This window comes from Octopus bimaculoides, chromosome 4 (genome assembly GCF_046866305.1).
Source record: "Octopus bimaculoides isolate indiv1 chromosome 4, ASM4686630v1, whole genome shotgun sequence".
Classification (NCBI taxonomy): Eukaryota; Metazoa; Mollusca; class Cephalopoda; order Octopoda; family Octopodidae; genus Octopus; species Octopus bimaculoides.
The window spans coordinates 25,287,294-25,306,280 of NC_142931.1; the positions used below are offsets into that span (position 1 = coordinate 25,287,294).

The 18,987-nt window shown below is 35.6% G+C and overlaps 1 protein-coding gene across 1 annotated transcript; it reads right to left on the reverse strand.

The window, feature by feature from the left end:
- Window positions 1–528: 528 nt before the first annotated feature.
- On the reverse strand, window positions 529–18,162 carry LOC106881119 (failed axon connections homolog). Its single transcript, XM_014931360.3, has 6 exons — window positions 16,795–18,162; window positions 10,773–10,899; window positions 5,602–5,798; window positions 4,516–4,712; window positions 2,993–3,109; window positions 529–1,672 (listed from the first exon to the last, which is right to left on the reverse strand). Exons 1-6 carry the CDS (start codon window positions 16,878–16,880, stop codon window positions 1,596–1,598), a joined length of 801 nt encoding a protein of 266 aa, XP_014786846.1. The 5' UTR covers window positions 16,881–18,162; the 3' UTR covers window positions 529–1,595.
- Between the last annotated feature and the right edge of the window lie 825 nt (window positions 18,163–18,987).

The window sequence follows — 18,987 nt, forward strand, 5'->3', positions numbered from 1 at the left end:
TCAAGCTGGTACCTTCTCCCTTGGTCAGATCGTTTAAATTCTACAACGAATTCTGAAATCTAGAAACGTCAGGTTGTTTAACTAAAAACACAGAATTTGCGTTTATGTAAGAATTTATATGATCGAGAACGATTACCAGTTGGAATATGTATAAAAATTTATTTAACCGTTGCAAATGCATTGTGCTGGAAAGATATAAACAAGCATATCACAAGAAAAATTGTATTCTTTCCAAGTAAGGCCCTATCAATTACTGTTTCCACAATGGACATTAATGTAAATGTCTTACATTGGTCAAATGCAACCCCATAAGATAATTGCTTTTATTGTGTTTATTTTATTTATCAATTTATTTTGGCTCTTTAAATACCAACGTATGGTGTGGTGACTTGTTATATGTTTTGCAATGAGTTATTTCATCCAGTCGTGATTTTTCAAGTTGATTTCATCCTCGCATTTAGAACTTCAACATTAATTGCGTTTTTTTTTTCTAAACTTACAACTTTCGGCTTCAATAAACACCAGACGCATATTTAAAAAAGCATTTATTTAAATTTAAAAAATAGAATATGAGTCAAATTCGAGGTTGCGCCTTTCTTCAGACGTTCAGTAACTTATTGATTACGGAATCACAGACTTCTTTACAATGGTCTTTACTCAGGAGAACGAACCAGAATTTCGTTTGTTGCGTCAATTTTTTTTCTTTTTTCGTTAAAAATAATTAGAGGCAAATAAACTCGCCATCAAATCCATTTCATTTATGGAATGGATTTGCTTGGAAAGATAAATACTTAAGCTTCAAATATGGCAGAAAATTCCGTTTCAAACATTTTCCCTTGGTTTCAGCTATTTTAGCTATTTTCTGTGTGAATGTGTGTGTGTGTGTGTGTGTGTGTGTGTGTGTGTGTGTGTGTGAAAAGGACAAGCAGGGTGATACGTTGTTTTCGTGTCCTTCTCTCTACTATCATCTACCATCTGTGTATTGTATTTGTCATAAATAATGTAATATAGTTGTTGTATTGTAATTGGCTGTTTTGCCGAATTTCCTTTATTCTTAAAATAAGGTTAATTCATCCATCTTATGCCGAGCGCAGCAGTATTTGAGATATAGTGTTTCCTGCTTCAGTTAATAACTTGAGAACAAAATGAAAACATTCCTTCTTCTTTCTATCCGTTACGACCTAAACTCGTTTAAAAATAAATCTATAATCCCATTGCGATAGTACATTTATTCAGTGTGTTGTGATGTATCCAAACTTTTGTTTTGATGTCAGAATATACAAGTGAAAAATGTTTTAGTTGACGTCTCCTCGCTAGCATGATATATGAGTGGCATGAAGGGTGATATATATATGTGTGTGTGTGTGTGTTGGGTGCAGGTGGCATGATATTTTGTTTCCAGTCAGTTGTATAGTTTTCAATAATCATCAGTTATCAATGAGCCTCCGATAACCTTTTTGACTATTCTACATGTAACAAGCATAAGATATATGCAAATTGACTGGCAGTTGTTGTCCAGACATCTACATAACTACTTTCTTATGTATATATGGAAAAGAATATTCCAGATCGTTGAATTCAGTTAACTTAATTCATCAGGATAGCAGGACCATATCAGGATAGTATTCATCTCTTATCCTATCACAGTAATTTTTGAGGTTTGGAAAGGAATCTGAAAGAGATATTATATAATTAGTATTATATGAAAAATTTTTAATGATTTTTAATATAAATACCTTTTACAGCTACTTTTTCGTATTATGGATCGTTGGAACATGTATTTGACGGTTTGTACTTTTCCTTAGCCATCACAAAAACAAAAAATAATGCGTATGTATGAAGATCTTATTCATTGACTCCAAGATCTAGTGAAGTTGGCCATAGCTACGGAAGTGTAAGCCCATCCACGACTTTCCTTGAAAGGCATAATATTTTATAAAATTTCTGATATACATTTTAGATGGTAAAAATTATGTGCTGGAGAAATTTTCAAAAAAAGTCTTGGAAGTTTCGAATAATTCCTTCCACCCGATTTTGTTCCCTAAAACCTTATTTAAAACGCGCGTTTTTTCAATAAAATTTTCCCCGACATATGTTTCAGAAGTGTGAATTATGATTATGTGTTGGGAAGGAAAGAATCACGAAATATTTTAAAGGCCCCCCCCCCATTCCTATCCACCCATCCACCCCACTGGACCGTATGTTTTTCCTGACATGCATTTTTTTTTTTTGCCAGTGTAGATTGCAATTATCATTTTTTTCTTTTCTAAATTTTATCACATTAATTGTAGGCTGATTCGCAGGACAAATATAAACTCCAGTTTGGTACTTGGTTCGAATAATACCACCAAAAACTGCAATATGACAGGGGTTGAAAAGAACCATATCGCCTTGTCCCTCGCGCGAGTTAACAAGGAGTCCGTTCGAAAATATATTGCAATCTCTACTTAAAGCAACTTGTTCTAGTAGGCGTGGGGTGGGAGTATAAAGGATGTGTGTACCATGACCCCGAAATGGTTCAAGAGGGAACAGTCGATAATGATTTTGGAAGTTTAATGATGGTTGCTTCTGAGAGGGAAAAAGATGGATGGAATTGTCACCTACACCCTCGAAAATGCATCTCTGAAAAATTTCATTGAAAAAATATTCATTTAAAAAATTCCCATTATGTGTGAGGGAATGATCCTCAAAAATATTTTTTAAACAATTTTTTCTACATAATCATAATCTATCCCTTTTAAAATTTATACCTGAAACATGCATTTTTAAAAAAAGTTACGGTGTAAAAAATTTCGGATGGAGGGCACAATTCTGTAGCATGCTATGTATTGTAGCTCATCCGCTTATTAGTGATATGTTAAACAAAGCCCGACTAACAGTTTCCCTGCACAACATCATCACCTTTATGTGATATTGTTGCTGAACTTGTTAAATGATATTGATACATCCAAAATAAATAGGAAATAGAAAAAAAATCAGAATATCTACATACCAGTTACTAACTGATGTAAGTAACTATCGGTGTGATTATAACAAATCTGAACCAGCAAACCAAATGCACTGCAGTCAGCCAAAGTCATGAAGTTTCCGAATAGGTAATTTTTCTCACCTAAAAGTAGAAATCACCAATGAAAATTGTCATTAAATTTTTACAAATAGGATCATGTTTGAAACTGAATAACAAATTTAGATTACGTGGGAAACGCTTGATCTGTAGCAAAATTAAATTCGAAAAGTTGAAAGACGTACAAAGCTGCAATCATGGCTATCAATTAATATAAGACAATAATTTGGCCAACTGGCCAATAGAAGTCGAGAGATCTAGATGTCTAGTATTTCAAATAATTCCAAATGATGAAGCCACGTATATTTGTCATCAGTAACTGACAACTGTGAATAATAGATTTAAACGTTGGGTGACTTTGAATTCTGGAATTTCCAGGACTTTCGACGTAAGATAATTTTTTGTCCAATGATTGTTTTCTATCTGATTCTCACTCTTTGTAAATTGATTCAAAGCAAACATGTTAGATATACTGGTAAATTGTTATATAAAAATGTTTTGTCGTCTCTGATCTATGTGAATACCTCTGAAACATAATCTGTAAAATAACTTCCTGTCAGCCTCACAACTCTTGAGTAGATACGGCACTCCACTTTTCTGCTGTGATTGAGATAAGAAAACAGATTAAATTTATTTCTTTAACACTTTAGCCTTGTTCAGAATTCTGTTTATTTTAATTGTAATTGGCTGTCCTTGAAACCCTCTATGATCACTTTCGACAGGATATCAAAATGGAATTTGTTTTAACGCGAAGAAAATTTTGAATTGACAGTAAGCATTTAGAAATTATATTTATTAAAATATAATGTAACTTCACAGTGTCTGGAATTTGGTTTAAAACCTTTTTTTCTCTAAGATACACGTCCAGTTGCCTAACGTATTCATTTGCTGAGTGTAACGAAATTGTTTCTACAATATGTGTTTCCTAACAACCCTTTTCACGGAAACCTATTCTTCATAATGAGAGTAGCAACCGTTCATAACAGAATGATCTTTGTCAAAGAGTTGGAGACACTGGAGTTCGTGTCCTATTATTGGTTCTGTGCAGTGCTCAAAGCTAAGATACTTAATTTTCAGATTATTTCAATTAACAGTCTTATTATCTTGTATTCAATAAATTCCAGTAAAATGTTAGAAGCAGTCAGAACTGAACACTCTTCTTTTTGTATCTATTATATAATTGTTGTCATTATTTTTTCTTTCTTTGTATTCGGCACAGATATCTTGCATTTATGAGGAAAGTGTGGCGTCCATGCTATTATCAAGATAATTAGCAATGTAACTGAAGTGAAATGCCTTCAACCAAAGATTAAACCCACATCTCGGTCTTATCTTGCCAAGAGCTTATCTCTTGCTGCACAACGCTAAACAATAAATTATTAATTTGTATTCAAAATAGAAATAAAATGATTTGGGAACCGATTAATAAAGCAAGTATAAAATGTACAAACCTAAAAAGTCAGATAAAGCAGCTAAGTCTTTCTTTGCAATGATTTTTATTTCTTCCCATGTGTGGAGACCTATTCCGTGTCCAAATGATTTTCGCATAAGAGACTTTGTGATCAAATAATTAAATACAACATTCACTTTTAAAGCTTGGAAAAATTTTGGTTTTCGTTCGTGTTTCCAACGAGACAAAAGTAGGCACCTAATTAAGAAATAAATTCATTAATCATTTTTACTCGATAAGGGTTAGGTTATCATAAAAAAATTTTTAACGTTCACGGTTAACAAAAATAAGAAAATTCAAGATCAGGTGTCTTAATTAGATCAAATTAATTTGTTTAATGGGACATTGCCATTTTCTATCAGCAGTCGGTACAGGTGTACCTGTGTGGTAAGAGGTTTGCTTCCCAACCACATGGTTCTGGGTCCAGTTTCGCTGCGTGGCACCTTAGGACCGACCAAAGCCTTGTGAGTGGATTTGAGAGACGGAAACTGGAAGAAGCCCATCGTATGTGTGTGTGTGTGTTGACATCGCGTGATTGAAAAATGATTGTCAATGTCATACAAGTAGTGCCACTCATTTCCAATATTCTGCGAAGTATGTCTGCCCACGATGAAATATCACCTTGCTTTGAAACAGGTGAGGATTGGCAACAGGTAGGGTATTCGGCCGTAACAAACCAGTCTCAAACTCCGTCCGACCCTTGCAAGCATAGAAAAGTGGGTGTTATAATGATGATGAATCGAGGAAATTATAAAATTTCTTTACTTGATACCAATAACCATAACAAAAATAACAGCTTTTAAATTCAACTTTCGTAAGTGTATAAACGATGTAAGCTTTCGCAGAATATTATTTTTGTTCACTTCATCTCAGTAGAAGGAGAGGTTGCATCTAGAGCATCATTTACCAGGGTTTAAACACAAAACAATGAAGCGCAATGATGAAGTAATGAAACCATAAAGACTCTTTTACGGCTCATATTTGCCTAAGCTTTGTCTACCATTCTATTTACGGTAGCTAACAAATTTATTTCTTTTCCCACGCGAAAGTTTGCATATTTTCATATCTTACAACGGAAAATACTTACCAGACTGTATTTTCTTCTATCATTACTTGGAATGCTCGAGATAAAGAACGTTCATAGGGGGACAATTTTGCGTTCAGATCCACATTAAAGTTGTTATTTAAATAATCGATACAAAACTGCGTATCTTCAATCACCACTCCATTATGTTCAATCCAAGGTAGTTTGCCTTTAGAAGACAGTTGGCGAATGTGCGATAACTGGAAAAAATCAAGAGTAAAATATAAGACTCCAATCAACTAGGCTCAATTGTTTTGAGCCAGACTACCCATAACTACATATCTACACCAAACAGTTTTCATATATAAAATCAAAATAGGCTTTAAAAACAAAATATATTTAGTGGTGGAGTATTGTGTTTGTAAATCCCCTAATCCAAATCAGTTTTTCATTGGAGCTGGCCAGATTGGAGCAATCTCGATTATAACCAGCCGAAATTGCAAAGATAATCTGGAACTCGACTGAGGAAAGAAAACTCCGAAAGACCCGTCCTTGTTTTTCTTTTCCCTTTTTTGTATCATCTGTCTGGATGCTTTGTTTTCCCTTTTTTGTATCATCTAACTTCTGGATGTTTTGCGTTCTTGTCCCATTTTTTATATTCCTTTTTATATACATATGGCGGCGAACGTACACTTTGGTCTCTTATGTAAGTACATATATATGTATATATCTAAATTTTGTACGACTCTCTTATTATTTCTTTCTTTCTTTCATTCTATCAGCCCCTTCACACTTACTTCGTTCTTTCCACTTTTTTTCTTTCGTTCCCCCTCTCACATTTCCTGGCTTTCTCTTCATTCTCACCTTCCCTCCTCTTTCACTTCACTCTGTTCCTTTTCTTTGTTTCTCGTCTCTCCTTATTCTTCTATCCATCTGCCTCTACCTCTCTCCTCTCTCTCCACGTGACCGGTGTTCGGCCAAGCCTGACCTTTCTTTCTTAGTTCGACTACCATCCGTGCAACATCCTCCCTGTGCCTGTCAAATCTTATGTCCCTGCCGTAAGGCTTTGCTTCCACACACGCCAGCTTAATTTTATTCGTCCTTAGTCGAAAGACACCCGTTGTTAATGTCCTATTATTTGTATTTGTGTACAATTTCTCCGTTTTTTTTCCGTCCTTGTTTTTGTATACATTTACTACTTTCTTCCAAGGAATCTAGTGATCTTGGCTTAGTTTTTCTTGGGGCTGGGACAGATTGGAGCAATCTCGAGTATAACCAGCCGAAATTGCAAAGATAACCTGGAACTCGACTGAGGAAAGAAAATTCCGAATGACCCGTCCGTGTTTTTCCATGTCCCTTTTTTGTATCATCTGTCTGGATGTTTTGCGTTCTTGTCCCATTTTTTGTATTCCTTTATATATATATACATACATACATATATATATATATATATATATATATATATATATATATATATATATTCTTTCATTCGTTTCAGTCATTTGACTGTGGCCATGCTGGAGCACCGCTTTTGGTAGAAAAAATCGACCCCAGGAGTATTCTTTGTAAGCCTAGCACTTATTCTATCGGGCTCTTTTGCCGGACCGCTACGTTACGGAGACGTAGACAAACCAACATCGGTTGTCAAGCGATGGTGGGGGGATAAACACAGAAAACTCAAACATACACGCACGCACACACACACACACACACACACACACACACACACACACACACACACACACATATATATATATACATACGCACACGACGGGCTTCCTTCAGTTTCCGTCTACCAAATCCACTAATAAGACTTTGGTCGGCCCGAGGTTATAGTAGAAGACACTTGCCCAAGGTGCCACACAGTGGGACTGAACCCGGAACTACTTACCACACAGCCACTCCTGCGCATATTATTTATTATTGAATTGAAAGCGACGCATCCACTTCCTAGTAAGGTTATATATATATATATATATATATATATATATATATATATATATATATATATATATATATATATATATATTTGAATATATGTATGTGTATATGTGTGTTGTATGAATGTGAAGCCGTCCAACCCATATCACCATGGAAAACGGATGTTAAATCATGATGATGACTTTTCTATTCTGGCATGGGCTGGACATGTCGATAGAAACTGGCAAGTCAGAAGGCTACAAACTCTGCTGTCTGTATTGGCATGGTTTCTATGGTTGGGTGACCTTCCTAACGCCAGCCACTTTACTGAGTGTACTGAGTGTCTTTTATATGGCACTAGCAGCAGTAACATGCAAAACAAGACCCCTCAACTGACTGGAGAGTATTATTGAGCGACAGGAAAAGGTGCTTTGCAGTAGAGGCGAAACATAGCTACCACAGTTAAAGAGAGAGAGAGAGAGAGAGAGAGAGAGAGAGAGAGAGAGAGAGAGATGTATGATATCCTGAATAGGTTAGTCATTTTCTCATATACCAAGTGAAAAACTAATTGTTCAGAACCAGTTTTATCTTAACCAAATTTGGCTTTCATAAGTTTCTTTATGTTCTGCTTAAACTACTATCAAACATTGGCATTTGCGCGCGCGCACACACACACACACACACACATGCTTATATACAATAATGTATCTATGTTTGGATGTATTTATTTATATATATATATATATATATTCATATTAATAAATGTATATGATTATTTACATTCATATATATATATATATACATACTGTACTAGAAGTTAAACAAACAGTCTATGAGCCAACAAAGTATTTCACATTAACTAGAACAGAGCTGAATGAAGTAAGTAGGGATGTATGCTTCATGAAAATTCATTAGTAAAATGCACTGTAAAACTTAATGCAATACTAAAAGTAAAAATCTTGATTAAATTCACACCCTTTTATTTAACGTTTTAAAATTATTCAAATTAAAATTTTCTATCAAATTTTTTTGTTGATATGTGTTCCAAGCACCAGTTAAATAATAGTTTCAAACTTTGGTACAAGGCCAAAATGTTTGAGGAAGGGGATAAGTTGATTACATCGACCCTGCGAATGCTAAGCTGATACTTCTTTTATGGACCCTGAGAGGATGGAAACCAAAATCAACCCTGGCAGCATTTCAACTCGAATTGTAAAGTTGGATGAAATACCGCTATGTATTTTGCCTGGCATGCTAACTGAGACAAAGTTAGGGTATTTCAACAAAAATATGGTAACAAAAGAATTAAAATCACTAATTCTGATCTAAAAACGACAGAGAAAACAACCGTTCTGATAAGGTTTTTGGAAGGGTTGCTTTAATCCTTCTGATTAACTTTGTATCCTTATTTGGCTAACAATGCCGAGTGATTTTTTTAACCATGACAATGTCAACAAATTCCACTATGGTCATAATGAAATTTATTTCTGTTTTGCTATCCCTATGCTCATTAATCATAAACAATAATTATAATTTTATTTGTATAGTTATAATTATACAGATAATTAAATTGGGATCAGTTTTTAGTTTCCTAAAATATCCTTGCACATTTCTGAATTAAGAATTTCTTGTTCATCCATCTTTAACACTGACATTCAACACTGCCTGATATAAACCAATAAAATTCCTGATTTTTCAACATATTCTGTGTTAACTTCATGTCAGATACTTGTAAATGTTTTCATTATTTCCTATTCAGCAAATCTCTAAGCACATATGTTACTTCTCTTCTGGTAATTTTATTACACAAGAGAGGAAAATCTCTGAACAAGTCTTTCTGCTGATATATTGCAGCTGGTCAAAATAAACATACTGACATGCAACTTCTTGCCTCTGAATTGTTGATTGTGAAAGCAAAAAAGCAAGAAATTATTTATTTGATCTCAATGTATGCATGTACACGCATATATGTGATGTGATGTGTACAATATGTAGAGATATAAAGTATGTGGATGTGAATATGTGTATGCATATATATATATATATATATATATATATATATATATATATATATATATATATATATATATATATATACAAAAAAAAATGAGTAGTACTTGTATTTCAAAGGGCCAGTCTTGCTGCAATCTGTGTCATGCTGAATCTCCCTGAGAACTACATTAAGTGTGCACATGTCCGTGGAATGCTCAGCCGCATTCTATTGATTAGATCAACTGGAACACTCATTATCATAACCAACAGAATGCCAGTTATTTAGTTATGCACACATACACACACACACATATACTTTATATCTCTACTTACACATGTGTGAGTCTGTTTATATGTAAGTATGCATGTATGCTTGTCAACATGTATGTACATGTATTTGTAGGTCTGTTTGTATGAATCAGTGTGTATTAGAATTATAATTCAAATAGTATTACCATTTTCCTCCTACTTCTACTAATTGTCTGGTGTATAAGTATAAAAATTGTCCTATTCTGGTTGCTCCCAATTTTCTGTTTAATGTCAACAATTATTACTGTCTAACCCAAATGTATAATTTTTGTATGATTTATACATATTTTGGAGGTTGGGTTAAAATCACATTTCTTTCACCATGAAATCATCGTGTAAGCCTTGCCTGGGGGTGCAAGCATAGCTGTGTGGTTAAGAATTTTGATTACCAATCACATGGTTTTTGGTTCAGTACCATTGCACAGCACATTGGACAAGTGTCTTCTACTATAGTCCCTAGCTAACCAAAGCCTTGTGAGTGTATTTGGTGGACAGAAACTGAAAGAAGCCTCTTGTTTATGTATGTATCTGTGCATTTGTGTTTGTCCCCCCAGCATCATTTAACAACCAGTTTCATTTAGTTTACATCCCTGTGACTTAACAATTCAGCAAAGGAGACTGATAGAATAAATGCCAGGCTTAAAAAAAGATAAATACTATAGTCAACTTGTTTGACTGAAACCCTTCAAGGCAGTGCCCCAGCATGACCACAGTTCAATAACTGAAGCAAGTAAAAGATAGTCCCCTCCTTATCCCCAGCCACATAGCAGCCTGCTTGCTCACTGTTGCTTCATGCTCTTGCTTGATGAGGTTGGGGTCATCCTAGGCTGGTGGTCCCAGAGACATCATCATGCAGAGAGCCACCAGTGCTCTCCATCACTGCATAGAGCCATCAGTGTTCTCTATCGCTGGCAATCCCATGCCAGCCCCTTTGCATCCTCCAAGGTATAACAACATCAATTCATACTGTAATGAGTAACAATATCAAGGTAGTAATTAATAATAAATGTTACCTCATAAGGAATCTGACACAGTTTTAGGTAGGTCTCCAGCTTCAATCGGAATGGTGACAACTCTGGTGAGCCAAGACTTTTAAAGTGAACAATTACTTTATCTGGTTTAGAATGGAAAACCGGTTTCCTGAAAAGTTAAAGTAAAATTAAAAAATTTTAAAGTCAAGATGTCATATATGCAGTGGGAGGTGGTTTGTATATTTTGTTTCCCAACTTCTACACATGCATGTCACCCCCACCCCCCATTCATCCTCTTTCTCTTACGTTCATAAGCATATTTATGTGTGTTGAAAGTGGATATTATTTCGACACAAAGCAGCAGTGTGGCAAAATTAGTAGAGACTAGGACAGGACGCCTTATGGTAATTAGCTTCGTTTCTTTATGTTCTAAGTTCAAATCTTGCCTTGATCAATTTTATCCTTCTGAGGTCGATAAAATTAACAGCTATCCAAGTAGTGCAAGATTTTAATCAAGTAAAATCTGTAATCATTATCTTGAATAACATTTACCAATGAATTCATGACAATATTGTCTTCTTCGGTAACACAAGGACAATCATTGCACATATTAAGGAAACACATTTGTATCCTATCATTTCAAGTCACAACAACATACAATTAGAACTTTTAGAATCACTACAAATGCTAGCCCTCGCAATCATTAACGTTCTCTTCTAGCAATCTCATGCCCACAACATAACAAAGACTGCATCACAATGAATGGGCTTCTTAAAGGCAAGAAAATATTGTAGTTTCTCGAATTTATTAACTCTTTACACTGCTCGAGACCAGTGGTGGCTCGTATAAGCACTGCGGAACTGCAGCAACCTGTATTTCCACTCGATATTATCGATAACATTCAATATAATGAGTCCTTTTTTCCTTAAATTCTTTCTTTATACTTGTACATTATATAATTCCTTAAGCTTAATGTATGTAGCCATCCCCTAGTTTATGAAAAAAATACAAAAATCCTTGAATAGAACTGTGCGCTTCACAGTTCTAGCGACGTGGTGTTTGGCTGTTGTGCGCATGCTCACATATCCGAGATAGGAGGCTCTACGCTAGGGAAAGAGAGCACTGTCGTTCATGCAGTGCCAACCCTGGTGTACTGGTGAAAGGTAGTGTTTCTTTTTAACTCCGTGTATGCTGTGCTTAAAAACGTGTTTATATTCTTGAATGTGATAAAGTGTAGAATTAAATTATTATCCTGCCTCCAGCTACGGTGTTGCTGCAAGGATTTGATAAATAGGGCAGATCCCCCCCACCCTTATTTTGTGATTTGGGGGGCGATTTTTGAAAAACAAGTGGGAATTTGTGGTGGTGTTCAGTGAACAAATTAAACACACTATCCGGCAGTGGCTAAAACGCGAACCGATGAAGTTTATGTATAAATTTTCTTTTTATATGCTTGTTTCCTTTTACGCAATATTAAAACAATGGCTAAGAATTTTCTGAAGTAGCACCCCCAACTAATTTTATCTACGAGCCGCCGCTGCTCGAGACCCTCAATGAAATGTTTCTCCCAGGTCCTGAACGATGCTGCAACTGCTGAAGATGCGACATGACCACATCCGGGACAAAAGCATAGGACTGATTATCATAAAGCCAATCACCAACACTCTTAAACCCTTGGCCCACTGACATGCGATCTTTTCGCTCTTTCTTTTCTGCATCTACTACTGGGTGATCCTGACCTTCAGAGATGGTTCACTAACTCACTCGTCTTTTCTTCTCCTCTCAACGACCATATTGTGTCTGCACTAACAACTATTCCTAATTCGTGCTCAGAACATCAGCCTTCTGGAATGTCTTCCCTGTCCATGTTTTTCTAGTAGTCATCGACTTTTAGTCATTCAAGAGAAACATCGACTGCAAATAATTATAAATAAATAAAATAAACCAAAACTGTTCAGGAGTTTTCTCGAACATTGGTTCATTGTTGGAGGCATCGTTTTTGTTTTCATCTCAATTTGTAAGGTTGTTCTGGAAAGAACCATCCTTTGATGTTTCTATTTTTAACCGGTGTCACGATGTTAAGCACTCTGGAACATTTTGTGAAAATGCATGTCGATGTATTTGACCATAATCTAGAAGGAAGTGGCCCAGCATGGCCGCAGTCCAAAGACTGGAGCCAGTAAAAGAATAATGTTACTTTAGAAGACGGTTTGGCCTCAAGTAACATCGTTTAGTTTGTTGAAGTAGTGTAGCAAAATACTTCTTGTTAAATTATTGTGCACCAACATTTTCCTAATGTCTCTAGTGAGGTTGTCTTTGAGAACTTTTCAAGATGGAAAATGTAATGATAGGACTCGAGAAAATGCCTGAAGACTCTACCCCAACGATCCTCCCAGGTACAATGGGCAGAGATGGATGGATGGATGGCTACCAATTAACAACCAAATTTCTTGCTCAGCATACTTGAGCATGCAAATATAAACCTCGCTTTTAATGATTCAGTGTATCCCCAAGTGATGCGAACTGAGAAACAAAGATTTTGTACATCCTCTCATTTAAGATGCTTCTCTCAATGAAATGCAAATTATGCGCAAACATGACATCATGATGGTGATTTATGAGTTGGAAAATGAATATTTTTTCACTTAATTTGCTTCAAAATTTACAGTATTCAATTAATGACGGATTTAATAAATAATTAGACGACCAGCTCCTGGAACTGAACTAAACATTCCAAATAAACCTTAATGTAAACTAAATTCACATTACATTCTTTTAACTGTGCAATTAGCCTCTTTGTAATTAGAAATAGTCAAATATAATTATAATAAAACCTATTCAGCTATAATTATTCAGAGTTTGTGTCAGTAAGGTCCTCAATACCACGATAACTAACAAATAATAATAATTGTGGCAAGCAAGAAAATAATAATAATAATAATAATAATAATAATAATAATAATAATAATAATAATAATAATTGCAATAATAATAATATACAAAATAGGAAATCGTAATTGAATGACATTGTGGGGAGTCTCAACATACTTTACCTCCAAATGTTAACATATTATATCAATTTATGGGAAAATTAGTTTAATTTGCAGCAAAAAAGATCAGTTGTCGTCAGTAAATACAAAATACAAGAAAATAAAAGATATACAGTATAGCTATACATCTTGTAATTAACTCATGTCCTAAAGTAACCGAGTCAAAAGTATAAACGATCATTATAATAATTTGTTGTAGAAATCAGTGTCTATAATTAAATCATAAGAAAACATTACAATAATATGATTTGTTCTCATTTGAAATAGCTCTATCTTTTTTTTTTTTTTCCTTCTTATCCATCCCTGCTTGTGAAGAATGGTTATATAGAATGATGGTGTGGGTTGCAATCTAATGGAACAATTACAAGGTAATGCGATCTTCTCAGTTTGCAATTAGATGGATCATCATTGGAAGTTAATTAATGGTTCTAGAGCCACATTGACGGGATTCGAACTGTCAATCTTTCGATCGTTGGCTCAGAACTCTTATCAACTCTGAAACACTATATTCACACAGTCGCATTCATCTGCTTTAAAACCGTGTTAAAATCGTCAACTGCTAGGCTGTTTGTTGATATTAAAGAGCAAATATTATATATTTTCCTTAATTTGTTGAGGAAAGGAAGATGTTTATTTTAGGGAAAGAAACAGATGGTACGAGTCTACGTCGGTGCATGGTGTGTGCGTGTGTGTGTGCGTGTGTGTGTGTGTGAGCGTGTGTTAAATAGATTTTGAAGAGGGGTGGAGCTAAAAAGTTAGATATTATAGTCACAGTAAAATGAATAAAACGGACGTTAAAAGGTGTGGATTTCCTGATGTTATGATGTGCGCGATCTACAAACCGAGGTAGATAGATCATCCAATAAATTGCAGTTTGAGAGTTTGTTATTAACCCTGCAAATAGTATATATTCAGTACTATTAATATGACTATATTAATATAACGATTAAGGCAGCGAGCTGGCAGAATTGTTACCACACTAGGCAAAATGCTTTGCGGCATTTCGTCTGTCTTTTTACAAGTCTGAGTTCAAATTTCACCAAGATCAACTTTGCCTTTCGTCCTTTCGGCATCGATAAAATAAGTACCAGTTGAGTACTGCAGTCGATGTAATCAGCTTACCCCTCTCCCCACCCCGAACTGTCTGGCTTTATGTCAAAATGTGAAACCAATGTTTATATATTTTGTGTTGCGGCATATTGCGTGAATCTTAAGAAAAAAAATCCTGTTTCTTTAATGCGATTTTAATGACGATAATAACATGGAATTTCTCGAAAACAAACCCGAAAGAAGTGAGATTCTCTGGGGAATTTCCCACAATAAAAAATATGGGCGGCTTCTTTATTTGTAGCTGGTAAGGATTAAGCGATTAAATGTTAGCGATAAGGAAAACAGCGAAGATATAAAAAATAAAGGTGTAAAGCCAATCTTAACTACGTTATAGGTCTCTTGGCAAATCATTGGACATCATGAATGTCCATGGGATTGCACCTAGAAAATTCCGTGTATATGAGAGAGAGAGAGAGAGTGATGTCTAAGTGGTACGCTCTCTCACACACACACTCACACATACATACAAAAAAGATGTATTTATGTATGTAAGTATACATGACAACACCCTCCCTCACTCACTCTCTTTCTCTCTCTCTCTCTCTCTCTCCCCATACACACGCGCGCACGCGCGCACGTCCATTTCATATAGACGTACATACATCTTACACTTCCTCCAGTCTTTCACTTTAAAACAAAAGTAAATAAATAATAAAAAAATATGGAAATTAACGAACAATCATATGGTCCCCATATGATCGAATTTTGACAGTTCTGAGGGGCATACCGAAACACTGTTCTATAACACAAAATATACAAGTATACGAAGTTTGAAAGTGTTTCGGTACCAAAAACACTACATAAAACATAAATGAAAAGCGGTGCCCGTCAATTCAGAAAGATTTTAAAATTACACCTGTAGACAGGGGCGGACTGAGCCATCGGTCAATCGGACACTGCCCGAGGGCCCGGAGCTCTGAGGGACCCACACACTACGTGTTATATCTACTGATATCAATGCTAAGGGGCCCGGTAAACAGTTATGCCCGAGAGCCCTTAATACTCTCAGTCCACCCCTGCCTGTAGGCATAAACTCTAATTTAATTGTTACTGATAACATTCAACAAACTGGAAGCCCTTGGACCTGGCTCAAGTGACGAAACATATAGTGCCTTGGTACAATGTTTCGTAATTTTTTTTTTCAGACGTTATGATGTAGTTTAAGGAAGATTTGGCTGCTATTTCCAGCATATCGAGATACCATTGTTGTCAGTGCTGCTCCTTATAGAGACAGTGGTGCAGCTTCCAATACGAGGTTTCCGATTAGTTAAAGTTATGTAACTTTAAATGCTTAAAACTTTTTATTATTAATTTCTAATAAAAATCAATGTGATTTTCGTCAACATGCAAAACTACTTTAATGTAGAAAATTTGAAAAAAAAACCTAGTGAAAATTTGAAATATTTCATGTGGTTGAAAGAAATTTAACAGGTTGACCTGGGGCTTAGCAATAACTAGTGATAATGAGAAGTAAGACACTCAAGGAACTCAGATAATTGTTATTTCCAGCATCGTGTTTTATCGTAAAATCGTACAATGAAAGACGATCGCGATTTTTATTCAAGAAAAAAATTGCGTCTTTCTGAAGCAGTTTTGGAAAAAATGCAGAATAAGAGAAAAGACAATGAAAGGAAAACAGAAATAGGAAACGGATACAAAATGTGACAAAAAATATAATAAAACAAATAAAGAAAATTTTAATTAACGCAAAACATAAAAATTTTAATATTTTTAAAATAAAAGGAAATAATTGAAAAAGAAAAAAAGAAAAAATAATTCAGAAGAATAACGCAAAAGAAGAACATACACACACGAGGAAGGAATGACAGCAAAATAGGAAGACAGCTTGAAAAATGATCAATGAAAAATGTTTTGTTTTTTTTTAAATATATCAGGATATTTACCTTCGGGTTAATTTATGATATAGAAGAACAAAAACTGAACCAACAAATGCGGTGAAGACGAAAATTGTACTAATCTCTACTGCCATGGGTGTAAAATTATTGTACGGAATAAAAATAAATCCAGCTATTACGATCTTAGTTTGACAATCTTTTATCCCTAAGTGGATAAGAAGAAAAATAAAATCTATATAAGTAGAAATTTCACCGCTAAATCTATAAATAGAAATTTCATTAACGCATATTTACTTCACAGTAAGAGGAGTGTCAACCAGCAGGGCAGCATGAAAAATGTATAAAAACTACAAAAAAATACAAAGGAAGGTTGATTCTGGTGACTAGTGTGAAAAGATTGAAGGCGTGTGATGTCCGCTGTGTGGAGGTCATACAGGAAACCAAGTATTTTCAAAGCGTGCTTAAACGAATAACATTATAGTTTCCACACCCTTTTCCCTCATATATTTCCTTGATATTTATTATTGCTCCAATCGGATCCAGAACATACCACATGAGGCGTGGTACTTACAAATGCCCGTTTTTTGTTTTGTTTTTGTTTTTCTCCAATTAAGAATTAAATAAACCACTCCTTTTCTTATGTTACCCGGAAATTAGGAAAATTGGTTTACTCGCAATTATTTCCAAACCAACTCACTCCCATAAAAATAAGATCACCGTTCACTTTTTAACAAGCTTTCACATAATATCCTTTTCTACTCTAGGCACAAGGCCGGAAATTTTTGGGGAGGGTACCAGTCGATCAGATCGACGCCAGTACGCAACTGGTACTTAATTTATCGACCCCGAAAGGATGAAAGGCAAAGTTGACTTCAGTGGAATTTGAAATCAGAACGCAAAGACAGACGAAATACCTGCTAAGCATTTCGCCCTGCGTGCTAACGTTTCTTATTTCTTTACTGCCCACAAGGGGCTACACACAGAGGGGACAAACAAGGACAGACAAACGGATTAAGTCGATTATATCGACCCCAGTGCGTAACTGGTACTTATTTAATCGACCCCGAAAAGATGTAAGGCAAAGTCGACCTCGGCGGAATTTGAACTCAGAACGTAGCGGCAGATGAAATACCACTAAGCATTTCGCCCGGTGTGCTAACGTTTCTGCCAGCTCGCACCTTAGCTTTCACATAATATCATGCACTTGCAACCCAAAGATCTCGCACCAGAAAAGCCCTACATAGTCGCCGAAACAAAAACATCGCAAATATTACTGAATGGAGACACTACAACATAGCCCCACATCCATCTCTCAACAGCTCCAAAAAACACTATCACTGAAGAAACACAATTCTATACCGTTGTACTCCTGAGCAAATCCTTACTGTGATCATTGTTATAATTTTTATGAAATCTGCCTGTCTGTAACAACTTCCTGTTTGATTTACAACTGCCCTTCTCTCTCACTCTCTCCCTTCCTATCTATCTATCTATCTATCTATCTATCTATCTATCTATCTATCTATCTATCTATCTATCTATCTATGCACGTATGTATGTAACCCAGAACAACCTGTTACATAGCCGAGCCGTTGACGACTAAACTGACAAACCTACTTGATATGAAGGGTAGTTTTCGCAGGACAAAAAAAAAATCAAAATTAAAGGGTGGGTGAACTTAAAGTCAACGGCCACCCAACAGCTGGGAGTGTAAAAACCCCTAGCTTTTGTTTAGATATCCTTTTAGGAGAAGGAAATTCCGAAATAATACCCGCCTCATTGTGAAGCCAGGTATCTTGATTCTGTTTGTTTCTGGACTACTTGGCTTTGTAGGTGAGAGTCTTCGCGATGTTGTTCAATCTGTTATTGATTTTATATTTCAGCCCAGGCATTGCTGATAGTCATTGCCTTTATCAAAGATAAAATAATATGTCAATGATGGTCATATTCATGTACGAGTTGGCAGTAATCGAACTGATTCATTGATAGTTCCATTTCAGTTCCTCTGAAGAATGTGTAGCGGTACTACTAAAGCAGCGCGGACCCGAAGGCGCAGTCGCGCGTCCGCGCTAGCTAGTCGTGAGTGGTCGATCCTAACCGTAACCCTATTCCTAACCCTAACCCTAAACACGTATTCATTTGCACACGCGGGTTAGGGATAGGGTTAGGGTTAGGGATAGGGTTAGGGTTAGGGACAGGGTTAGGGTTAGGATCGACTACTCAAGACTAGCTAGCGCGGAC

Coding starts and splice junctions, on each gene's coding strand:
- LOC106881119 (XM_014931360.3), bottom strand. CDS start 16,880: ATGGCAGTAGAGATTAGTACAATTTTCGTCTTCACCGCATTTGTTGGT. Junction 5,799..10,772: donor TGTGTCAGATTCCTTATGAG/GTAACATTTATT, acceptor GATTTTTTCCAG/TTATCGCACATTCGCCAACT. Junction 1,673..2,992: donor CTTACATCAGTTAGTAACTG/GTATGTAGATAT, acceptor TATCTCTTTCAG/ATTCCTTTCCAAACCTCAAA.